The 17956-nt window shown below is 39.5% G+C and overlaps 1 protein-coding gene across 1 annotated transcript in view; it reads left to right on the top strand.

Annotated features, from left to right (window-relative positions):
* The window catches only part of Elys (AT hook containing transcription factor 1 homolog), a 119884-nt gene that overhangs the window by 29263 nt on the left and 72665 nt on the right, over positions 1-17956 (top strand). The window contains exons 9-12 of the mRNA XM_083132450.1: positions 8763-9062; positions 10562-10752; positions 13431-13611; positions 16977-17096. Of these exons, the coding sequence (XP_082988576.1) occupies positions 8763-9062; positions 10562-10752; positions 13431-13611; positions 16977-17096 (792 nt within the window). The remainder of the gene's footprint in view (positions 1-8762; positions 9063-10561; positions 10753-13430; positions 13612-16976; positions 17097-17956) is intronic.

A 17956-nucleotide genomic window follows, 5' to 3' on the forward strand; every position in this document is an offset into this window, starting at 1 on the left:
AAAGTCCGTGTATATTACATCGACCTGTCCTTTATCGTCAATAGTTGACACAACGTAATTTGTTAATTCGACGAGATTAGTCACAGTTGAATGGTTTTGTACAAATCCATGCTGGTGTGGAGAAAGGATAGGTTTGACATGAGAGTAAATATGATTATAAATTATTTGCTCAAAGAGTTTAGCTGGAGCTGACAGTTTCGCGATTGGTCTGTAGTTACTTATGTCTGTCTTATCTGCTGCTTTGGGGATTGGACAAATCTCCGTCGTTTTCCAACTTGCGGGGAATTTTTCTGTTTTCAAGATTAAATTAAAGAGGGTGTGGAGAGGGAACTTGAGCGCCTCTGAGCAACCTTTAATAACGTAGGGGGGGATTAGGTCCGGTCCAGCTGCTCTTTTTGGTTTGAGTTTCTTGATGGTTTTTTCGATTTCTTTTAGGGAGATTTCTGGGATGCTTAAGAGACTAAGTTGGGATGTCGGGAGCACGTTCGTACGTGTGGTTTCGTAAGAGGACGGTTCCGCGGAAAAGACAGATTCGAAATATGTAGCATAAACATTCTGGATGTTATTGTTATCGATAGGTTCACCATTGAGTTTGGTTGGTTGGGCTGGTGGATTCTTCCTTTGATTCTTAACTAAAGACCAAAATAGATTTGGGTCGCGAGTCAGATTAGCTTCGCAGCTGTTAAGGTAGTTTTGGTAAGCTTTGTTTATTTCCGCTTTTAATTTCGTTCTTAGGGCTTTAAAGTTAGCTTCATGATACCCTACATTCCCTTGTTTTTGTTTCCATTTTTTATGATGGTGCGACTTGATCTTTATACCTTTTATAATATCTAGCGTGAACCAACATGGGTACTGATTAGAATAAGTTGAGCGGGAGAATGGGACGCATTCATCAAATATACACTTAATTATTTCATAAAATTTGTCCACTGCAAGATCGATATCTTTGTATTTATGTAATTGTTCCCAGTTAGCCGATTTAAATTTGTGAAACATACTGACGAAATCAGCTTTCTTAAAATTGTATTGCTTAATACTCGACTTTGAAGTTTTACGCTTAGGTTTGGGGCGTGGTACATTTATTCCTAGGGGAGGGTGGTGAGTATCTTCCGGCACCAGTGCATCCTGCCGTAGTATCGTTACGTTATCTATGTTTGTTAGGACTAAATCTAGGGTTTTACCGTTGGCATTTTGTATAGTATTTAAGTTTTTGAGATCATTAAAATCAATAAAGTACTTCAATTCACGACAGTGGGAACCTAACGTGAGGAGGTCGTTAGTAGGATGAGTTATGTCAGGGATGTTAAAGTCACCAGCGATGAGCAATGGGGCCCCTAGAGGACAATGTGCGGTTATGTGGGAGAACAAAGTTTCATATACCGGTAGGGGTGATGACGGCTGGATGTATATTACAGAAATATAGATGGCATGTGCATGTTCCGGTTTTAATTTTATAATTACACAGTCTATGGTTTGTTCAGTTAACGGTAAATCCACCAGTTCAGGGCAATGTTCTTTCTTTACACCAATAAGAACACCACCTCCTAGGGTTTTCCCATTTTCTCGTGGGTTGCGGTCCGATCTAAAAACACTGTATTGTTCTGAAAATATTTCCGAGTTGGATATTGAAGTGTTGAGCCAAGTTTCAGCGCACAAGACCACGTCGTAGTTATTCGCCAAAATGCTGAGAAGAAACTGATTCGTTTTCGTGCGTATACCTCTTAGGTTTTGATAAATAATGCTCATGGGGACTCGATTTGTTTGATTCTCGTGAACGGTTTTGACTGAATGTACATTCTCTGGCGAGTTATCAGAAACGGAGTGTGCACTAGTTGCGTTTGTACTCGTTCCGCTAGGTTCGAGATTGTCAGCTGTTTTCACTAATACACCAGTGGGTCCTGAGGGGATGTCATTCTTACCTGTCAGGTTGCGATGGGCGTGGCTACGTCGACATCTTCAGAGAGGCCGGAGGCCATTTCCGCGGGACCACTTGCTTCGCCGATCGTACTGCATTCCTGAACTTCCAGGGTGGATAGGGGCTGGGGGATGTTGAACTGCACTTTCACTTCGAGACGGGTTGGCGCCAACAGTTTGGGGCTCAGATAAGGTGGCTGGGTCAGGTTGGAGATCACTCAAGGAATACTTGACATTGTCAACAACGAGGTGGCGGTAACTAATGTAGGCTCTATGACCAGCATTCCGGGCACTGTGCATATGTTCCAGGAGTCCCTGGCGCTCCTTCCGAGTGGAATAGCAAAAGTCATGTTCAACATATATTTTTGTACCTTTTAGTTTGTTGCGGCACCTGAGAATTTCTTCCTTTTTTTTGTACCGTAAAAAGCGGCAAACGATTGGGCGTGGGCCTCGCGTGCTGTTCGTGTTTATCCTATGAGCTCGCTGAATGTCATCCTCATGCAGAATTATGCTCAGCTTGTCTTGTATAATTCGACGTACTTTGGACTCGGATTCTGCCCAGTCTTCTCCCGGGGAATCCTCATCGACACCGTAAAACACTAGGTTATCCCGACGACTTCTATCTTCCTGATCATCCAGCCTTTGTTGAAGCCATCTATTGTTCTCCGACAGTTCTTCTACGCGTTTTGTAAGCGAACCTACGTCACTTTGGAGGACATCCACTCTACCGACCAGAGTTCTAAGTGCGTCGTTGAATTGTCGAACTTCGGTAACAAGTGATTCGTGAGACGCTTTGAGATCACGGAACATTTCTTTGATTTCTTTCATTTCGTCACTTGGGCCAGGGTTTGGTTCCATGCCTCCAATCACTAATAACACTAGCACAACTAGTCCGTAAGCAAAGAAACACTGCTTGAATCCAAAACTGCACCCCACGGTCGCTTGACATTTCGAAGGCACTTTTCCCACGTACATTCCTATACGGCAGCGCCAGGTCTCGGTCGACACACCCATCTCTTCGCTAGGCACGCGGTTCCACGGAGCAGATTTAAACACGTCCGTCCACTTTCACTTTGTCCACTACAAACCTTTATTTTGTGTCTGGTTAGTTCAAATAACAAGATCTGATGTTCTCTACAGATGAAAAGTTGGAGTGAATCATGTGAACAATCTTAGGAAAACATTGTGTTGAAAATATTCTCGGGCTATCGACCAGCTGAATTGTGGAAAGATTCCAATTTTGAGAGCTTATAACACACTCTTCTTCAGGGTAGTCGTTCAGTCTTGAGCATCAGCCCAGTGTATGTATATTCGTGGAGGGGAGGTTCCCTGTGAAGGTGGCAGACCAATTGTGTGCCGTGGCTGCTGGTTGACTATGCTAGCCAAGTCAGGTCGAGTTCGAGCCCTGTGTCGCGATTAAGATTCTCATTTTCCCCATGAATATCTATTGCTTCTTTGATGATGGGGTTCCAGCAGTTTGAAGATTTGGCTATAATTACTGTGTTGCTGAAATCTGGTCTTTGTCCTTTGTTGATTGAATGTTCTGCTAGTCCCGACTTTTCTGGATGGAAATTCTTAATGTAACTTAGGTGTTCTTTGCAGCGCTGTTCTATTGTCTTGCCCATCTGCCCAATGTATGCTTTGCCCCATTTATAGTTAATACGGTAAACTCCAGGTGTTGTAAGTCCTAAATTGTCCCTTGGGTTGGGTAGTAGGCTTCTGATCCAGCACATCAGGAAATCCGGTCACATTAAGGAATGTGAACATATCAGGGGACATGGACACACCATGAAATCCAGACACTCCAAGGAACCCAGACAAAGTTGACCAGAAGATAGCCATCCTACTATATGTCGGAAATCTCTCCGTAATTATAAACCAAATTGTCAGGAAAAACAACATATAATCATTAACAAACCACCGCCGAAGATAAGAAGTCTACTTCCCAACCCCAAGGACGATTTAGGACTTAGAAACACCTGTAGTTGACCATATTATCTGTAAATGGGGTAAAGCATACATTGGGTAGGTGAGCAAGACAATAGAACAGCGCTGCAAAGAACACCAAAGTTATATTTCCATCTTGGCAAGTCGGGACTAGCGGAACATTCAATCTACAAGGGACATAGACCAGATTTCAGCAATACAGAAATTATAGCCAAATCTTCAAACTACTGAGACCGCATCATCAAAGAAGCAATAGCCATCCATGGGAAAAAAGATAATCTTAATCCCGACACACGGCTGAAACTGGACCCGGCTTGGCTAGCATAGTCAACCAGGAGCATGTATGCAGCAGACACGACACCCAATTGGTCCGCCATCTTCACCAGGAACTAGGGATGTGACGAAGCTGAAAATTTACCAATGCCGATGTACTCGCCGATAATTTTTGGAACCGATTCAGATACAGAAGAATATTAAACAGAAATGGGATGTTATTTTCAGCATGACAAAAATAAATTTGCTATGTACATTTGCATATCATATGTATATACAGGGGATGGACAAAAATATGGAAACATCTGCAGAAATGCACATTACCTTTATTAATATCGAGTAGGACCACCTTTGGCATGCAGAACGACCTGCAGTCGACGTGGAATGGAGAAATACAGGTCGCGTATGGTTGTCAAAGGGATGTTCTACCATTCTTCTTCCAAAGCAGCTGCAAGTTGTTGTAGAGACGATGGTGGTGGGTAGCGGGCTTGCACCTTGGTCTCCAAAACCAAACACAGGGGCTCAATAATATTGAGGTCTGGTGATTGTGGAGGCCATGGCAGATGTGACACTTCATCTTCGTGCTCATCAAACCAGTCCTGGACGATGTGAGCTGTATTAACAGGGGCTCTGTCATCTTGAAACACGGCATCACCATCCGGGAAGAAAGTTTGCACCATGGGATGCAGCTGGTCACTCAAAATGGTTACGTAGTCCCTGGCAGTGACATGTCCATGCAGGGTGATGATGGGTCCGGCAGAATACCAGGAGATGGCTGCCCAAATCATCACTGAACCACCACCATGCTTCACTCTCGGTAACAGACAGTCTGCATCGTACGTTTGTGCTGGCATTCTCCACACGTACACTCGGCCAGCAGTTGGAAACAATGTAAAGGATGACTCATCCGACCAGATTACAGTCTTCCACTGCTCCATTGTCCAGTTTTTATGGGCGTTGCACCACTGTCTCCATCTAGCAGCATGGTCAACAGTCATTAGTTTTTTGGGAATTGCAGATCTGCCATGAATACCCTGCTTGTGGAGTTCTCTTCTAACTGTTTTGATGGTAACAGAGTTTGTAAGCACTGTATTCAGCTCAGCAGTGACTTTTGGAGCCATGGTGATCTGCTTGTTCACAATCCTACCCAATGTGCGTCTCTCTCTGTCACGCAACACACACTTACGTCCATGCTGGTGATTCGCTGATGCAGTTTTTTCGGAAGTCTTGTAGGCAGTCATGATATTCGAGACTGTGCCTCTTGAAACACCAAATATTTCCGCTACTTGCATCACGGAATCTTCCACCATACGCGCACCCACAATTTGCCCTCTTTGAAACTCTGTCAGCTCAGACATGATTCGCGATAACCTACACGGACCGGTCGCTGAACTAACTGGCTCATCTGTCAGGTTGGCCAGGGTGTATACCTCGCAGGAAGTGCCAGTGACCACAGCGCCACCTACCATTCAGATGCAAATCGTGTTTGAAATGGCTACCTGTTTTATACCAGGTGTTTCCATATTTTTGTCCATCCCCTGTACTTATATATTCTCAAGAGATGCAAATGTACATTTGTATCTACAAAAGGTGGTTATGTGAACTTTTAAGAAGAACATGGATTCTCAAGAGATTTAACATTAGTACGCAAGCAATTCTTTGAAATGCAAAATGAATTCCTGTTCGTAATGTTGGAAATTTACTGCTGCCAGATTCAACTTCAGAAACACGAGATTTGGAAGCACTTCTGGAAGTAACCTACTTCTTCTCTTATCGCAAATCTGTTCAGCAAAACTGAACACTCGATCACTGAATACTGATGCAGCAGGTATGCCTAAGTATTTTCTCAGCACTTGCTTCAGGTTTGAATACTCATTTTTGAATTTCCAATACAACAGCAGATCCTGGTTCAGCAATGTACTGTTTTATTTCCGAATATGAGTTAGGTTGATCCTCTTAATGAAAGTTTGCAATAATTTTATTACAAAAACTCTACAATAATGATGAATCCTAACCTAATTTTCAATAAATCTTACAAATCTAAAATATAAAACTTATTAGAAGGTAAAACTCTAGTATAATCTGTACCGGTTTAAATATCGGATTTTTACCGATGCCGATATGTCAATTTCTGTCGATTTTTATACATCTGTAATTGGCTTCGGCACATCCCTACTGGGAACCCCCCTCCCCTACATGAATATACATACACTGGGCTGATGTTCATGTTGAACGTCTACCCTGAAGAAAAGTGATGTTAGCTCTCAAAATTGGAATCTTTCCACAACTCACCTGGTCGATAGCCTGAGATAATCTTTTCAAGGAAGGAAAGTGTCAAGACTTCCTTCTACATACAGTGTGTTTTTTAAAAAGATAAATGAACATGGTTTGAGTGCAGAGTTTACTTTTTTTTAAACACCCTCTACTTCTGGCTACTATGTTTAATGCGGTTCATAAACAACAGTGTAAGTTCCTGGAAAATATTGATGGAATCTTAATTTTAACTTTGTACAAGTTTGGTGTAAAAATACACATTTTAATAACCAGATATGAAGATGAATGACAGTATGATGCAAAGAAGAAATTTTGTTAAAACAACTGAGATGGGAGATTATGGTCATTAAACATGGCATAGTATCTGTGTGAGATTTTCACAATATTCCAGATTTTTACATAGAAATTTCATAATATATACACACAGGCAAATTACTAACTATATCTGCAAGACTTACTTTTAATGGTTAAAAGTAGGGATCGGCTGATATGAAATTTTGGCCGATACCGATAAAATACCAATATAAAATTTACTAATACCAATAACCGATATTCTATCGATCCGATATAAAATTAGAAATGGTCTACAGTGGACTACACTGTAGGACTACAGTGCAAAAGAAGTTGCATACTTATACCGCGTTTGTTAGAACCTGTCCCGTTTCCCACGCTAGGGATAGCTCTACAGTTTCGGTGCCAATGAGAAACGAGGAAAAAATCGTCTGCTGGGCAGCGAGGAGCGAATGGAAGCTAGAAGACAGGCGCTTACGTAGATGCTGTTGCAACGTTGCGGATTTTAATTGGCTGCCTGGCTTTGATTTTCCCCAGCACAGAGAAAAGCCAGCGATCAGCTAGTGCGGGAACCGGGACAGGTTGTAACAAACGCGGTATAGACATTTACTTTTTTAGATAGTAGAGCATGGAGATTATCCATAAAAATTACAACAAAATTTTGCACTAATTTATCAGATATTTATTGATATATCGGATCGGTAAAATAATAGGTAATTTTACCCATACACTGATATGCCTATATTATCAGATACCGATACAGTACCGATTAATCGGTCCAATCTCTAGTTAAAAGTAAGAGTCACGGATAAAGTTAGTAATTCGCTTACATGTATTTATTATTCTATAGTGATGGAACAGATTTATAGGTACTCTATCGGTATCTGCAGATATAGGTGTATCGGTTTGTCGGTAAAAGTACAGATTATTTTAACAATCATATATCTATAAATATCTCATAATTTAGTGCAAAATTCTGCTATTTTGTTGTAACTTTTATGGATAATCTCCATACTCTAAAGAAAGTGTATACCGTTTTTATTCATGCATAATTCACACTTTTTTCCAAAATTTTTGCCCCCAGAAACTGTGGTGCGTATTATGCATGGAATAATTTGGACAGCCAACGTGAAACAGTACAGGGTCATTCCATGATTTTCTGACACCTGCATTGATTTTTCATGTTTACGGAACCCCTATCATATAATATATCGTTGTAAAGCTTAAATCCTGCAGTTTCTGAATATGGCAACAGTATTCCATTCAAGATAGTGACACTAATGTGAAATGCGGTTAAAATAAGCTCTGCAACACCAAGAAAAGCAGTGCGGTTGTGTTGGAATTCGGGAATTCACCTCTCTTCACATGGGATACATATCAGTGGTATTTGTTGAGCGAGAAATATTAGAAAATAACTTCTTGAGTACTGCAAATCCATAAGTTAATTTTGATCTCACTTTCTACTGTTACAGAATAAATAAGGTGGTTAAAGAGTGAAAGATTTGGGATGCTAGACACAGTGGAGAGAGATGGGTGAGGTGGCTTATTGTTTACACAAGAGAATATTTTCCTCTTGTTCCACATTGCAATTTGCAACAGGTGACTAATTGAATAGGTATGATGTCATTCACTCTTGATCGGCATAGCAACAGCTTTACTACCTACTACTAAGAAAGCCATTTCTTGAAACTGGATTGTACTGAGCATTATATACGAGATATAGTTGTTTGTCACTTTTCCCCATCAAAAAACCAGGGTGCACATTATACACACGTAAATACAGTAAATATGTAACTTCTATAACACTACAGTCACCTCAAAACACATTTATTAAGGAGGTCAATGATCCATTGAGGTCTTCAAGGAAAATTTTGGAATTTTATATTGGATCTGTAGATTCTCGGGTATCAGTACCGGTAATTTTATATCAGTACTTTATCGGTTTGGCATTGCTCTAATAGCTACGCTACCGAGCCAGTCCTGGTATCAGCTGATTTTTCGCTGTTGCTGTTTTATCTGTATGGAATAATGTTTACCATCCCTTACTGTTTTTCTTCTTACAGATCCAGTAAATTCTCAGAGGAGCTTGTGCATGTTTGTGTGGGAGAGCGGGAAGCATGAATCCAAGCACAGATCAATGAAGATGGCATTGTTTGATTTGAATCAGTGGTACAAGGAGCAAATGCCATACCAAGTGGACAGCAGTTCATCCTGTTACTTTGCGTTCTATGCCTTGGAACAGATAGTAGGCCAAGCAAAAGAGAATTCACTGTTGGACGTTCGGGTTGTTCCATCCAGCCTTTCACGGTATAGCTCAGTTGTGAGCTTGGAGGAACACTTCTACCCCACGGCTCTTTCATTTGGTAAGTTTTAAGTGTAGATATTTTATTCCATGTCTATCTTATTCACTACATAAAAGTTTTAAGTCATGTGCCGTGATGCAACAAATACGGTGAAATATCAGTTATACGTTTTATGGGGACAGAAGGGAAAAAAACATATTGTTGAAAGATAATGAAAATGGTAAAATTAAGCACAGAAAGAAAGAAATGGTGTACTGCATATACACCAAAGTTTGCTATATTGCACTAATCTGTTCTAAATCGTTATTGAAAATTTACAAAATCACGAGAAATAGACTGTGAAAGGACCAGCCGGGTGGAAGGGATGCAATCAAGTTTACCTGCTTAATCCGTTCAGCCAATTCCCTGCAAAATAACATGTTGAACATTAGGACGTTTATCTCGATCTTTTGTTTACCGTAACTCTTGTTTCCCGCTTTATACGTTTTCCAAGACCTGAAAAAAGCAGGATTATTTAGCATAGGCTAGTCTGGTTCAAGGTTGCATTGCCCATCACCTGCCATCCGATACAAGTGACAAAATTAGAATTCCAAGTGGAGAGTCCTGTCCCATAGTTGCAGCTGATATAGAACCTGCTTGGGAACAGGTGCACATGTTATCATCATGGAAATCTTGAACTCCAAGAGCAGCATTATTTTGGACAAGCACAGTTAAGAAACGTGTAACTCAAGTCTTTTACCTTTTGGGACTATAATTCCTGAACATATAAGTAAAAAAAGTCTTATAACTGAAATATCATAGTATGCAGCCTTATAGAAATTGGCAGGGACCGCCAGAAAAAAAATGTACTAACGAGAAAGACGTACTATCGCGAAACGCATAACTGCATTTTCACTGTATCTGAAAAAGATATTAGAGTTGAGTCTATACTATGGCGGGAGCCACTATCACATATTAGCCTGTAGCGACGGGAACTTTTCATAAACACGTTTTTCAAACTTTCTGCGATGTTAAAGCAGAAAAGAAAGAAAGAAGAACTAATTGTGGTAGAAAGATGAAATCAGTTATATTATTATTATTATTATTATTGCAGAATGACAGGACTCTTAGTGGAGGTGAAATTATACATATTACCTCCCAACATTGCAAATATTAACACAAAGATTTGAATTTAGCACCCCCCTGATGGCCACCAGAATAGACCAAAGTGAACAAGGAACATGTAGTATGAAGTTGTGATATTTCATGGGAAGAAAAAGATAATAACAATGTAAGAAAAGCAGTATTGCCATCTTACAAAAAAGTTCCCAAAAATTCCTTGTAGCATTGTCCCCATGGACGCTGGATGAACCAAATTTGCAGGGAAGCACAACAAAATACCTCTCTTTGAGTAGATGTAACCCCATTTCTCAATTTCATGAAAGGAGGGGATATGGGGAGAAAAATAGAAATTTTAAGATACAAAATATTTGAGTATTGACATCTTAATCTTACATATATTGTGGAAGGAAGTTGCATTAGTGCATGTGGAAATTGAACTTTGTTTTGGTTTGTTTCAGAATCTGTGAGTGTGCTTACGAAGGGAATATTAAAAGTTGCTCATCCTGGGATCCAGCATAAAGTTCTACGTGACCTACATCAGATGGGAGCAGAGGCTCTGTTGTATCCAAACACATTGTTCCACGAGTGCTTAGCTGTGGGATTGAAGTCTTTGCACATGGAAATTATTAATCCTTCGAACACGCCTGTGGTGAGTGAATGCAGTTCATTGTAGTATTGTGAAAATTTCAGGAAGATCATTAGAAAACAGCAATTTTGCCTGTAGTGTTATATGGACATGAAACTTGGTTGCTTATATTAAAAGAGGAACATAAATTAAGAGTATTAGAAAGTAAAATCCTTAGAAAAATATTTGGCCTCAAAAGGGATGAGGAGACAGACCGGGGAGAAGGTTACGTAATTTAGAACTGCACAATCTGTATTCCTCTCCAGATATTTTTAGAATAATTAAATCAAGAAGACTTAGGTGGGCACGAATGGGAGAGGAAAGAAGAATTTACAGGATTCTTGTTGGGAATCCTAATGGTAAGAGGCCTGTAGGAAGGCCAAGACGAAGATGAAGGGATAACGAGATGGATCTAAAGGAAATTGGTAAGGATGGGAAAAGATTGGATTGATCTTGCCCAGGATAGGGACGGATGTAAGGCTTGTGTTGCTGCAGCCATAAACCTTCGGGTTTAAAAAGGCTAGAGAGTTAGTAAGCTATTATGAGAAACAGTAAGTAAAACGTAAGTGGAATGAATGTCTTGAGTGACACAGTTTTTTTTGCAAAATAAACTGAAATTTATTCCAATTAATTTCAATCAGGTTAAGGGATTGGTATGCTAAGAATGAGAACAGCAGCAAATCTCCATAAATATGTGTCTGGTAAATTCATATCAACAAAGAAAAATTATTTACTCCATCTTTAAAATGTGCTGTGTAAAGTATACAAGACTTCCTGAACATTCCTAGTATTTCCCTCATATTTTAGTCAGGTGTAGAAGAGGCTTAATAAGTTAACTTTGCTTTATTTGTAACTGAATTTGAATATTCTACTAGTAATACAGCATTTAGTTGCCACTATGTATCTTGAATGTTCACATAATCACTGGAGGTATTTTGAAAAACACAAAAAAGTTTTTGTGCTAACAATGGCTGTCTTTTCACTACTTCTTTACTTCATTTTGGGCCCATTTCCAAATCCTTCATTGGTATTGGTCGTGGGGTTCAGATAAAATTAAACAGGTTTAAAATGTTTAAAAAGATGGATACAAGGAAAGAGAGGATTACAATAAAATGCCCAAGCAGTTTCGTTTATAGTTTTAAACAGGACCCCACTGTCAGGTCATCCAGACTACTGAAGTTTATGTACAGATCGACTACAAACAAGATAACCTTTGGCCAGAAGCTTTCATGCAACTTCCCCACCATCTCTTCAGTTCATCTCATGTTGAAGCCTGCTCCACTCTACCCCTCCCCTCCACATTTGAGTCATGTACAGGATGTTCCTCTGATTGTAGTCCCACCTTTTAATTATTTTTTTTTTTAACTACTTTCTTTTAATGTTTTATTTCCATCCAACATCGTGGCCATGGAGTCTAAGGTGTTACGCTTTGAGTTCCAGCTACAGGATGCACACAGGTTCAAGTCTGCTTGTAGAAGTGTAACAACTTTTCTCCTGAGATTTTGGCCTGTGTATGGTACCGCTTGCTACCGTATAAAGTCTAAAAGGGGGATCGTAGATAGGCTATGACAGCCTTTAGCCACTCGCGTGCTAAGCGAGAGGAACGTTGTAAGAGAAAGGGGGTAGCTCTGAAGAGCAACGTCGACACTCAAACTGCAAGGGGACTAGCCCTGTAAATAAGAATACACGGACATATATTTAAAAAAACACTACCTTTGACTGAAGAGGCAGGTGGGATGGGGGAGGAAAGACATAAGGAATGTTCGTTACTTGAAGTTCTACAGCGATCTCTTCTCCGCTGGTCCTTGGATCGATGTGGTCCTACCTACTCTGTAAGAAAATGGACGAGGGAGCAACTCCGGGCTTCAAACTCTGTACTTTCGTAGACCGATATTCTAAACGATAACTTTAACTTCCCGATCGTTCGTTCGCTCCTTTTTCTAAACTTATGATGCCTGTGGAGCTCTCTCGCGATAACCGGATTCAACGTGAACTGAAAACAACTAGAAACGAAGTTCTTTTGTAACTACTTCATCTTACGGAAAACTGAAGACAACTAAGGAAGATATTTTCTCACGCGACCTATTTATGTGAAATTCGAACTATCGGCCGTTACGACGGTTGCTTGGACCGCGTCCTTTGGCAACGGCAATTCTGAGCAAGAACGTTGATTCCTGATTTCATTTTCTAATGCAATGTCAGCGGAGTTTTTCCAACTCCGCTGAAGGACGCTGTCTCGATGAGCTTTTTAAGAAGCTCTTTTTCAATGCTTCAGCGGGACCCTATTTATAACATGATTAGCTTATTTATTTATGATGCCTGGGTCCTAGGTTCGATTCACATCTGCAGCTTGATACGCTACTCACCATCGTGAGGAAATTGGGGAGCTACAAATGAGTATTGTAACCTATAACGACGACTGGGTGGGCATCACGATGTCACCCTGTAACTGGTTTGATCATCTCTTCAGGTGAGGCCAGCAGTCGGTAGGTAGACCCTGGTGGGCTGTTGTGCCATGCTTTGTGTTAATATTTTAATTTCTGCCACTCCCTGACGAAGCAGGAAATGGGTCTGAAATATTGGACTGTAGAAATAGATAAAGGACAGCCTATTTAAGTATTTCAAATTCATCTGGCTGTCCTCTTTTATAAATGAGTTGTCAAGTGTTCACATGCTGAAGTAATTTTTTCTCCTCTTTTCAGATGGAACAGCGTGAATTCCTCCTGTCCATTGCCCTGCAGCATCACCTCGTGTCATTCCTCGTAAAGTGTGCAGCCGTGTGGGCCAGTGGGAGTCAAGGGGCAGTGGGATGCACTCTGCAAACCCTGGTGGACTGGGCATGGCAACAGGCTACAGCCATCAAGTCTCACATTGACAGAATTTGTAAGCTATGTTTTGTTTTTTTGGTACTGTACATAACATTGCTGGAAATGCATGAATAACTAACTTTATTGGCACTTTGTGGAGTGTGCTTTCTCCAGTATCCAGTTTGTCTTAGATTCTAGCATAATTTAATCTTGATTTCACAGATTTATGAGAAGGTAGTGTGACAATAGAGCTGATATATTGTCATATTTAGACTTGAGATGCTTAGGCTAAAGCCAGACTTGCACTTTTTACAATCAAAAGAAAAGTTTTGGTCATACGAGGGTCACTATTTATATTTTGAGCCTAACAATGAAAAAACAGGAATTCGGCATTGAAAACTGCTTTATTGTTTTTCGAAGTATTCTCCTTTATGGTCAATACACTTTTGCATTCGTTCGAACCATTTGTCAAAGCAGTTTTTCCAATCTTCTTGAGACACCTCCATAATATGGTTTTTGAACGCATCAACGGCATCTTCTGCCGACGAAAATCGTAGTCCACGCAATTTATTCTTGACATTCGTGAACAAGAAGAAGTCATTGGGTGCCAAATCAGGACTGTACGGCGGATGACCCATCAATTCGATTTTTTGACTGTTCATAAAGTCGGTTGTTAGACGAGATGTGTGACAGCTGGCATTGTCTTGATGAAGAATGATCCGACGGCGTTTGTTTGTTTTCCGTATTTGACAGAAGACCTCTGGCGACCATTTGTTTCGATGTGCTTCGAGCGCGAACAACTTTTGTTGGATTGGGTTCATCTTGAAACACCCATACAGTCGACTGCTGTTTACGTTCCAGCTCATATGCATATATCCATGATTCATCACCTGTTACAATCTTATATACGTCTTTTGAAGCACCACGATTGTATTTATTGAGCATTTGTTTGCACCAATTGACGCGAGCGTCTTTTTGAGTTTTTGTCAAATTGTGTGGTATCCAACGAGAACATACCTTTCTCACAGCTAAATGATCATGTAATATTTTATATATGCTGGTGGAACTAATGCCTATGGTTGCCTCAATCTCACAGTATGTCACATGACGATCTTGCAGTATTAGGTTTTGCACAGCATCAATGTTTTCTTGAACAACAACTGATTTTGGACGACCTTCGCGAATCTCGTCGGTGAGCGAATGGCGGCCACGATTAAATTTGTTATACCAGCGTTTCACAGTGGCAAAGGATGGGGCTTTATCGCCAAATGTGGAAGTAAGTTGATCGATGCACTCTTGTCTTGATAATCCACGTCGAAAATCGTAAAAAATCATCGCACGAAAATGTTCACGAGTTAATTCCATTTTATTGTCGCGCAATCTCCAAGGCAACATAAACAACACAAATGAAGCTATTGACAAAACATTTGAAGTACGTTATGGTCAATAATGCCAGACGATTCCGTGCAAACGTCAAATCGCGCCTAACTTCAATCAGTGTTGCCAAGGCTCAAAATATAAATTGTGACCCTCGTATGATTACTCCAAATTTATTTATTTAATGTAATTAAATGTGTGTGGAATTGCAATTTGAACCAGTTTGAATAAATTTGATGTATACTAGGACAAATTATCTAATGGACATTTCCACTTTGACATAAAAACGTTTTAAATCCAATCATTTTACAGATAATGACACAAACATGAGATGAGCAAAGTATCTCTGCGATATTTGTTTTGGTTCTCGAGAAACACGCCTTCAAACACCGCTGAAATTCACCTCCTACGTCACAGATTTGAAAACATCCTCTCCACAGACAGGAGGTCCTCTGACGTCAGTATAGCAGTATTTACTATAATTCAGCCACTCTGTAGAGGGTTTTCCCATTAGGGTGACAAAGCAAAACTTGTAACAGTCAATGGCTGAACACGTGAACAGCCTTGTTCATTGCGAATACATAGGTTGCATCTGACTGGCAAGAACTTAATGTTATAGGAATGCCTTTTCTGGAATTACAGTTATTTTCATCATAATATTTTCTTCGCAAATTTTAAGATAATACGTTTAGAACACTCTGGTTTACACGCCAATATAAGAGGTGATACGGTATAAAAAGGTACGGGGAGTTTTTAAATTTCCTGAAGTAAATGACAGTTTTCTTCAGTTAATATATATATTGCAAATGTTTGTATTTAGCCTACTTTTACGTTGCTTTTCCGCAACGATTAGAACGCATGGTTCATTTAGTATGTATCTTCTCTAACATCACATTTCTTCCCACTTTTGGCTAATCGCTACAATGAAGATGAATGACTACAAGCAGTATTCGAAGTCTGTGTGCAGGATGACCCCCCCCCCCCCCCCCAACACACACACACACTACCACCACCACCAACAAGCACAATCTAAGTATCCCCCAACCTGCCACGATACTAGACAAACTTTTTCTTCTGTCCCATCTCATTTCGAAAACATTCACTTGTCCTTTTATGAGACGAGACGGAAAATGTCTCGTCTCGTGAGCAACACTAACATTAACAATAGAAGCATCCCCCTAGGCATCCCCAAAATCTCGAGCAAAATCCTTCCATGTAACAATTTTCAGTTCAATGAAATGTCACTCACAAGGTAACAGTCATGCCCAGGCCGAGTCAAACCTGGAACATGCGACTTCCTCAGATAAATCATGAATTTTGTGTATAATAATTACAACGTCAGTTCATTCCTGGTAATTGTTAATCTGCCGTTTGGTTTGCATATATAAGCAGGATAATATTCAGTTTTCGAGGGCTCGTACCGTTAAAACGAGGAGTAAAAAAAAATAATAAGAAAGTTTTTTTTGTATTTATAATGATAAGCCTTTGCATACATTGTTAATTCTGAGACTTGAGACGAGAATGAGAATTGCCCTCCCAAACAGAGACGGATGTAACAACATATTTGCCAGTTAAGTGTATTGTTATATACATTGCAAAATATCTGAATCAGTGCAAATATGTACATTTAGATCACTAACATCAAGGCTGTTAAGCACTTGAATTATATAAAACAAATGAACATATTATTTTCCTGTAGTTTACGGTTATTACAAGCATCAGAAAACAGTTTTTCTTTGACGTTTCAGAACACACGCTCCTTTCATCAGACATTTATTTTCATTTTGACTAAAGATACAGTTATAACAACGTCACAAAGAAAAACTTGTTTTGTTATGCTTGTAATAACCATATACTACAGGAAAATAATTCTATAATGCAAGCAATGCGTACATACAAGAAAAACTAAATGAACATATGTGTAAGATTTTTCTGGAACTAGTTGTCTGTGAACATTAAGGGGAGCTGGTGATATAATAAGGATATGTACAAATGTATTATTTTTGAAGGGCTTTAATCAGTTAAGCTGATGATAATTTTGTCTAAGCATATATTTTTTTGCAGGCGTTCCTCTGTTTGACTTCTCTGGGCAAAAACTTGACAATAATTCGTACCAGCTCCTTGCGCACTGTGGGAATCAACTACAGCATCTTGCTACATTGTTCCAGTACTTGAAACAACAAGGTATGCTTTACAAGTAATTTTTTGTGATGATTGGGTTTATTACTGCGAAGGAGCATCGAATGATACAGGGTGACTATTCTCCAGGTATTATGCGTGAAGTATTTTCTCCGGGAATCACGTGTGCATTCTGCATGAATTTTCCTCTATAGATGTGATAAATTGCAACTTTTATTAATCCAAACTCCATTGAATTTACACATATTTTTAAATGCCCCAAGGCAAGTTTGTCACAGTTTAGCTTTTATTCGTATCAAGCATGGAAAGTAAAGCTTCGTGGAAAATAAAACAGAATTCTCTCAATCCGTTTACTTTGCATTTTGCAGAACAATCTATCTGACAGATGGAAGATTAGTGTAAGATAAGATATCTTGGAAGTTGAGTAGGTAAATTTCAGTTCGAAATTCGTATAGAATTAACAAATTTTCATAGACTAGTATAGCCCGTAACATTTGTGACTTGTGTTTGTAGATGTATTTCGTGTCTGAATATGTGAAATTGCAAATATAAACGCTGCACATTAACTTATATATTTTAATTGAAATATAATTTTTCGGTACATTGGAATCGCACACATCCCTTATATTGTTAATATATAGTAGGGATGGGACCAATTAATCGGAACTCTATCGGTATTGGCTGATATAGGCATATCGGTGTATCGGTTTATCGGTACAATTACAGATTATTTTACCGATCCGATATATCGATAAATATCTTATAATTTAGTGCAAAATTCTGTCATTTTGTTGTAATTTTTATGGAGAATCTCGAAGGCGTACTTTTTAAAAAGTAATTGTCTAAATATTCAACTTCTTTTGCAATTCAGTCACCTCGAAACACACATTTATTAAGGAGATCAA

The sequence above is a fragment of the Lepisma saccharinum genome, chromosome 12, assembly GCF_977018435.1.
Source record: "Lepisma saccharinum chromosome 12, izLepSacc3.1, whole genome shotgun sequence".
Classification (NCBI taxonomy): domain Eukaryota; kingdom Metazoa; phylum Arthropoda; class Insecta; order Zygentoma; family Lepismatidae; genus Lepisma; species Lepisma saccharinum.